This window comes from Culex quinquefasciatus, chromosome 2 (assembly GCF_015732765.1).
Source record: "Culex quinquefasciatus strain JHB chromosome 2, VPISU_Cqui_1.0_pri_paternal, whole genome shotgun sequence".
Classification (NCBI taxonomy): Eukaryota; Metazoa; Arthropoda; class Insecta; order Diptera; family Culicidae; genus Culex; species Culex quinquefasciatus.
The window spans coordinates 12,390,344-12,397,796 of record NC_051862.1 but is presented as its reverse complement, the minus strand read 5'-3'; the positions used below and the strand labels follow the sequence as shown (position 1 = coordinate 12,397,796).

Genomic DNA, 7,453 nt, shown 5'->3' with positions numbered 1-7,453 from the left:
TGATTTTGACAGTTGTGTGTCGAGTCGAGTCAGCCGAGGGGTGATTCGACGGAAAAATGGCTGCGTGCTTTTAGAAAATTTTGTCTTGTAGAATTACACTGAAAAAATATCATTCTGGCAAATCTACATTTGGAGTTTTTTTTTTAGATCCAATATTTCTGGAGTTTTTTTTTTTGAAAAGGTCCAATAAAACAAATTTTCAGTTTTTGCTTTTTGGGTGTTTTTAATGCCCCTGACTCAAGGCGATTTTAAAAACACCCAAAAAGCAAAAAACTGGAAATTTGGTTTATTGGACCTTTTTTAAAAAAAGCTCTAGATATATTTAAGATTTTTTTTTGTCTTTGGGTATTTTAGATTTTGCCAGGATTATAGAGTTATCTACGAGGTTATCTACGTGCCCATGTATTGCGTGTACGTACACGAAAAAAGTTGAGGTTAAATTTTGTACCAACCAGCAAAACAAATGGCGTGCTAGTGTGTGTGAGAGCGGGCTTAGATAACTCTATTGAGGGCTAGATTCAGGGCCATAAAATTGAGTTTTAAATTCCCTTTTTATTACACACACTGATGGAGCTTATTTTTCTAAACTCAATGATATCTTAAACGACCACAAAAAGTTTAAAATATATTTTGAAATAATTGAACAAAAATGGACTGCAGCCGTTGGAAGCTGGGTGGGGGTGCTGAATAGTGGTTCGCAAAGCGGCCTTAATTTTGAACTGTCAAAGCGGAACCAATGTACTGTTCGTTAAAAGTGGAGAGTATTGTTATCGATAATTAAAAATTGTTTTTTTTTTGCTGGAATGAAAATTGGGTGGCTTTTGAGGACTTGGAGTTGGAGTCAAGAAATGTTAAGAAAGTTGAAGGCGAAATCGTCATTTTTTTTTATAATTATGAGAGGAAGTTGTTTATGGAGTCGATGCGGTTGTATCCATCCAAAAGCTTTCTTTATTGTTTGATTCAGTTTGAAATTGTTCTGGTTTAGTGAAAATCTTTTCAGCTTCGCTAGAATTAGCGTTTTTTTTTTGTTTTTTTTTTTTTGCTGGACCAGGAAGAGCCGCAGTATTCCAAAATCAACCAGGGAATTTATCTGCGACTTCACAGAATGACACCCTCGTCGCAGTTCTTCGTCACCTGTAAAAAAAACTCTACTGACCGATCGAAACTTGAAAACACACCTCGCGACGCCCGAGACCCAGTGATGTTTTTGGTAAACGCATTGGTGGCCAAAGTGCCTCAAAAATAGACATTTTTGAAAAAAAATATTTTTACGGGTTAAATCCCATTTAAAATTGAAGGGCGGAGCGCCAGCTCCTGTTATGTCCAATCAAGCTCATATTTGGGATTTGGGCTCAGTATGCCCACTGGAACAAACCCCTGAATGCCCGCCAACAAGTCAATTTTGTTACACTCTATTACATACATTGGAGTTAAGGTTAAGAATTTCCAAAATATAGAACCGTATACCGTATATAAAACTTAAGATTTTAAATTTAAAAACTATCGTAAGCCAGGTTGACATTGATAGGATTTCAATTTATTTTTGGAATATTTTCTAACTGGACTGGTGCAGGCCACACAAGGTCCACGTGTGTTCCACGTACTATTTTTGAAAAAAAAAGTTGTTTTTAAAATAATGTTTAAAAAATAGCCACGTTAAAAATTCTTAGTTTGAATTCTGGAGTGACTTTGATAGTCATAGTTTTTCTTGTTAAAATCAGATTCAAGGTGTTCAAATCAAGTTCAAACTTTTTTTTACTTCAAACTTATACCTTCACTAAGCCTGCTGATATAGTTTTTAAGAAAATTATTAATGTTAATCTAGACATTAACTAAGGTTATCAGCTTTCAAACAAAATACATATAAATTTTAGGCAAAATTGTTAAAAGTCAGAACTTTGCATGAATTCGTTAAAACTAGTTTTGTTCATCTTAACATTGTCGATTTATATTACATTTTTAACTACGTTTTTAACGGAATTCAAAAAAACAAATCAAAAGTTTTCACATTTTATATGACATTTGTTTTACTGAAAATGCTTATCAATTAGGAGATTTTTTTAATTATGTCACGAAAACACATAATATTTATTATTTATAAACTTATTTTTCAGTTTCTTAGTAGATCATTGTCCAAAGAATCCGAAAATGCATTTCGTTTTACGATACAAAATCATGATCATTGAAACAATCATGACACTTTGAGAAGATTAAAATAATGCTATTTATCAACATATCCTTAATTATAGGTAACTAGCTTTTTAAACTTTTTATTTTTTATTCCGTACGTATTAAATTTGTACTCTTCATTTTGACGAAAATCTCAACCTATCGTAGTCACCCTGGCTATCAAAGTCACCCTGTTTTACGGTACATAATTTTAGGGTTAAAGAATTACAGAGTTTTTAAAATTTTAAATTTTAGAACTCATTAATTAAAAATTATTATGATCCTAGATTCAAAATTTTAGGATGATTTTTTAGAAATTCATAATTTTAAAATTTTAGAACATAGAAAATTTTGTCTCCTCCGCCTTCAAAGTTGGCCCAAAAAATCAGAGGGCAAAATTTGTTTTTTTTTAAACTTCAAAATTTTCAATGGAATTTGAAGTGGAATCAGCTGAAAACAATTTCAAATGCATTCCCCTGCGTTTAGAATCATGTTTAGCATTTTTGAGTTAGTCTAAAATTCCTTTGAATTTTTGTAAATTCTCGATGTTTACTATCGCAAAAAGTTTTTTTTCGCAAAAATTTTGGTTTTCGTCAAAACTTACTTTTTTTAAACAAATGTATGCAAAACAACTGAACTAGAGTAAAATGCATTTTAAAAAGCTTTATCCATGCAATCATTGGTTAATGACGATTTCCATAACTTCGCGAGAAATGGGATAATCGTTACCAAAAGGAATCAGCATGTGTAGGGCACTATTCTCAACAACTTGTAGAAGGAATTTTGTCAAAATATTGATAGCAACGCAAAATTTATATCTTCACGCAGAAAAATGTTTTGTAAAATCAGCCTGTACGAGGGTTGTTTCAACAAAAATTTTGTTGAATATAATCAACACCGATTTCCAGAGTTTGGGCTCGATTCTTCCCTTGTGTAAATCATTGCTACAGTTTTTTTAGTTGTGGCAATCCGTTTGTGGCGCTGCAGTCGCTTTGTCCTGACACATTGCCCACTGTCAAAATATCGCTTTCCGCCTACTGTCATTTTCCATTTTGTTTGTTTTCAACGCTTGTAATCGTTTGTTCTGGATGAAAAGTTGATTTCGGCCGATTTCAACAAAATCTCTCGCGCTTGCAGCTGCTTAACAAATGTGAGGCAACCAAAGTGGCCAACCTGGTTCCTGAACCGATTTTAGCCCCGACGGATTGCCGATTGGAGTACGGCGTCGTTATTTGTGTTCCTTGTCAGCATGATTCGCAAAATGACCTCTATGATGGGGCTACGCTTCTTGAACCTGGTGCCACTCATGGAAGAGGATAGGAAAGGGAAGGTGTGGGGGTGTTTGAGGATCGCTTGCACTGGAAATCCGATGGGGGAAACTGACGCGCCGGGGAGAACATTCAAGATTTAGGCCTTTGGTATGGCGATTAGGGTTCGCCGGAAGTGGCCGCACTTGAAGGTGGGGTGGGTTTCGAGGGCGTTGAAGAGGTTGGTGTCTTAGAGGTGAGGGTTGAAGTGATCGTGGTAGCTGGTTTGTCGGTTCCGGAGATAATCTTCGGAATGTGGTCGTTTGGGGTCAAAACGTTTACGGGGTTGGCCGTGATAATAGCTCTTGCTGACGGTGCCGATGGCTTCCAGACTTTATCGGAACCAGTTCCGGATTGTTTCGTTTCTGGTTCCGGATCTTTTCTCCTCCAAGAAACGCTTGCACATCCTCCCGATTTCCACCGGGTCTCCTCCTCCTTTTCGCTCTCCTCTGTTGGTTTTGTTTATAAACACAACCAGCAAGAATTTGACAGCCTCATGCGCGGCCTTGGTTGCTGTGTTTATAAAAGCATCAAACTAGACTATTTTTTTAATATCGATAATTACATGAAAAAAAACATCTATGTGCTCGTAAATCGTGTTAATTAACAATTAAAGTAGATTTACTATAGCATAAAAACATAATCTTTACCTGTTTACTTTTTTTTCGAAAAATTGAAATAATATATTTTTTAAATATTTTTGGGTGATGCATTTTCAAACACACCTTCTCAGAAAACCATCATGGCTGCTTAAGAGAGTGGCAATAGGCTAACAGATGGCGCTAGTAGATTAGCAGGATGCGGCTGCCATGTTTTTACACACGATTTTCAAATTATTTTGTTCTAGCCGCTACGTCTGTTGTCTGTGATATTATGTTTATAGGACCTAATAAAAAAAACTCTAGGTTTTCTCAATTCCACAAAAATCTTTTGTTGTTTTGAAAAAGTTGCTTTGACGTTTAGCGTTGATTCAACAAAAATCTTGATTTTCAAATCATCAAAATGTTTAGTTGATTCAAATATGCCATATTTTTCTGCGTGTTTGAACGAAAAAGCATGGCAATGATGGAAGTCTTCACGTTAATCGGGCTTTTAAATTGCGATTTTCAGATAAACAACTAAAGCTTACCACGAAAATTTCCCACCGTGCACACAACGTGAAACGCAAACTCCGCACTGTTTTCGTTTACAGACTTTTAGCGGACCCGCTACAGAGGGGCACTTTGGCAACACTGCGTGCTATTTCCGCCGTAGCGCCGCTGTCAAACTCCTTTCTCGCTCTTTTTCCGGGCATCTTTGATGTGCGAGTGAACACATTTCACCGACTGTGCAACACAAATTCGCTGTAAGTGGTGATTTTTGAGGCGAAATGGGCTCGGATTGCGCGGAAACGGTTCCCGGAGGGGCAGGTGGTTGATTTGGGCGGAAAAGTGGTTCCATGACGGCGGGAATCGCCGGTGAAATCCGGTGGGAAATGTTCGTCGCGGCTGAGGTTTCTTTTGACGTGTGCCCTCTGTGCAAGTGTGTGTTGACAGTTTACAGTTTTTTGGGACGGCAAGGAAGTGTTGACGCTGGAATCGAAGCAATCCTTGGTTTTCATGACGGATTGGGGGACCGGGAACCGTTTTTTGGAGAGATTCGTGACGGAGCCCGTTTGAAAAGTGATGATTGACGCTGAATTAACGCTTCTTGTTTACGTTTTCTTCTCTTCCCTGGTAGATGGTTTTCGGATCAAAGGTGATCAAGTCCGGCGGTGCCGAGCCGGACGCGTTCGAGGGCCAGATTGGCCAGGCCATCCTGGAGCTGGAGATGAACTCGGACCTGAAGCCGCAGCTGCGTGACCTCCACATCACCCGCGCTCGTGAGATCGAGTTCAACAACAAGAAGGTAAACAAAAGGTGGACTGTGCTCGGCTTGCAACCGGGAACTAACGGAGACTCTTGTTTCGGTTTTAGGCCATCGTCATCTACGTGCCGGTGCCCAAGCAGAAGGCCTTCCAGAAGGTCCAGACCCGGCTGGTCCGTGAGTTGGAGAAGAAGTTCTCCGGCAAGCACGTCGTGTTCATCGGCGAGCGTCGCATCCTGCCCAAGCCCCAGCGCGGTCGTCGTGACCCGAACAAGCAGAAGCGTCCGCGTTCCCGTACCCTGACCGCCGTGTATGACGCCATCCTCGAGGATCTGGTCTTCCCGGCCGAGGTCGTCGGAAAGCGCATCCGCGTCAAGCTGGACGGTTCGCAGCTGATCAAGGTCCATCTGGACAAGAACCAGCAGACCACCATCGAACACAAGGTGAGTGTTCTGGAACCACTTCTTGGGAGATCCCCTTTTTTAGCATCTCTACATTCGGAGCGATTCGTCCGACCCTTGGAGTCGTTTCGTCTATACGGTGCTGACAGCAAAATGGTTCTTCTTCCGTCGCCACTTTCCCACTTCGATGGAAGTGGCGACTGAATAAGGTCCTACAAAATTCAACTCAAAACTTCAAAATTTCCTAAAATTCTTGAAACCCTCAACTGATTCCAAACATCCTATTCTCCGTCCGCAGGTCGACACCTTCACGTCGGTGTACAAGAAGCTGACCGGACGCGACGTCACGTTCGAGTTCCCGGAACCCTACCTGTAAACTATTCGCGGCGCGCTGAAGTTCTAGCAATTAAGTGAGGAATGCGAGATGGAGAAGTGGGAGGGTGCAAATGTGAATTTAAGTAAGGAACTGGTGAAAGTCCTTTCTTTTGTTTGTGTTTGTGCAGCAAAAAAGATAAAAACAACAACAAAGAATAAAGTTTGGCACATTTGCTAAAACGAAAAAAAAATTAAAGGTGTACAAATGTTGATTCCGTTCCTTCTGATTTGTTCGCGAGATTGAGAAATGGCCAAACGGAAGTTGTTCCGCAAAGCGAGTCTTTCTGCGTTGTGATAGGTTTGTTAGACGAGTCCAAATATTGGGAAAGTTTCAGTTCAAGCAATAAATACAGGGTGACCACTCCAATTCCATTTTTAAATTCCCAACTTTTCTAGAAACTCAACTAACAGGCATTTCTTATCTAAAGAATGATTTGAAACGAAAAATCTTTATAAAAAAGTCAACATCAATCATCGATCAAAAAATGGAAGCACTGATTACTTTTATTCAGAGTAAAAACATAAACAATTGGTGTCTGAAAAATTATCGAAAGCTTATTAATTACTATACATTTAATTTCGTTAATTTTTTGCATGGTGTCGATTTCTGGAAAAGTCAGGGAAAACCTGGAATTGTCAGGGAATTTTATTTGACCTGGAAAAGTCAGGGAATTTTAAGCTGGGTCAGGGAATTTCGATGGTCTTAAAAATATTACTACAAAATTTCATTTCTTTTTGAAAATTCGCCTTTGATGATGTATTTGAATGTATTCCCGACCAAACTTTGCCACATTGTGTGGCGATTTTTTTTCGAAAAAAAAATGCTAAACTTTGTAGGTCTGTACCGAGCTCCAGGATGCTCCAAACTTCAATATCATATATACCAAAAGATGCGCAAGGATCTGGCCTACACGCCAGTGATGTTGAAAATAAACACATTAGTGGTCAAAATGCCTCAAAAAGTGACATATTTGAAAAAAAAATCTTGTTTTATGGGTTAAATCCCATTTAAAATTGAAGGGCGGAGCGCCAGCTCCTGTTACGTCCAATCAAGCTCATATTTGGGATTTGGGCTCAGTATGCCCACCGGAACAAACCCCTGAATGCCCGCCAAAAAGTCATTTTTGTTAAACTCTAATAAAGATTCTAAATTTTGAAAATTCTGAATTTCTGATATTTTGGATTTGTTGATTTCTTATTTTTTCAAATTCTTAAATTCTTAAATTCCTAAATTCTTAAATTCTTAAATTCTTAAATTCTTCAATTCTTCAATTCTTCAATTCTTTAATTCTTTAATTCTTTAATTCTAAAATTCCTAGGTTCTTGAATGCTGCCATTCTTGTTACCATCTTAGAA

At 38.6% G+C, this 7,453-nt stretch overlaps 1 protein-coding gene across 1 annotated transcript; it reads left to right on the top strand.

The window, feature by feature from the left end:
- The first annotated feature begins 4,710 nt into the window (after positions 1–4,710).
- On the top strand, positions 4,711–6,307 carry LOC6038339 (40S ribosomal protein S7). Its single transcript, XM_001848102.2, has 4 exons — positions 4,711–4,821; positions 5,196–5,363; positions 5,432–5,764; positions 6,021–6,307. Exons 2-4 carry the CDS (start codon positions 5,196–5,198, stop codon positions 6,096–6,098), a joined length of 579 nt encoding a protein of 192 aa, XP_001848154.1. The 5' UTR covers positions 4,711–4,821; the 3' UTR covers positions 6,099–6,307.
- The last annotated feature ends 1,146 nt before the right edge of the window (positions 6,308–7,453 follow it).

Coding starts and splice junctions, on each gene's coding strand:
- LOC6038339 (XM_001848102.2), top strand. CDS start 5,196: ATGGTTTTCGGATCAAAGGTGATCAAGTCCGGCGGTGCCGAGCCGGAC. Junction 5,364..5,431: donor TCGAGTTCAACAACAAGAAG/GTAAACAAAAGG, acceptor TTTCGGTTTTAG/GCCATCGTCATCTACGTGCC. Junction 5,765..6,020: donor AGACCACCATCGAACACAAG/GTGAGTGTTCTG, acceptor CTCCGTCCGCAG/GTCGACACCTTCACGTCGGT.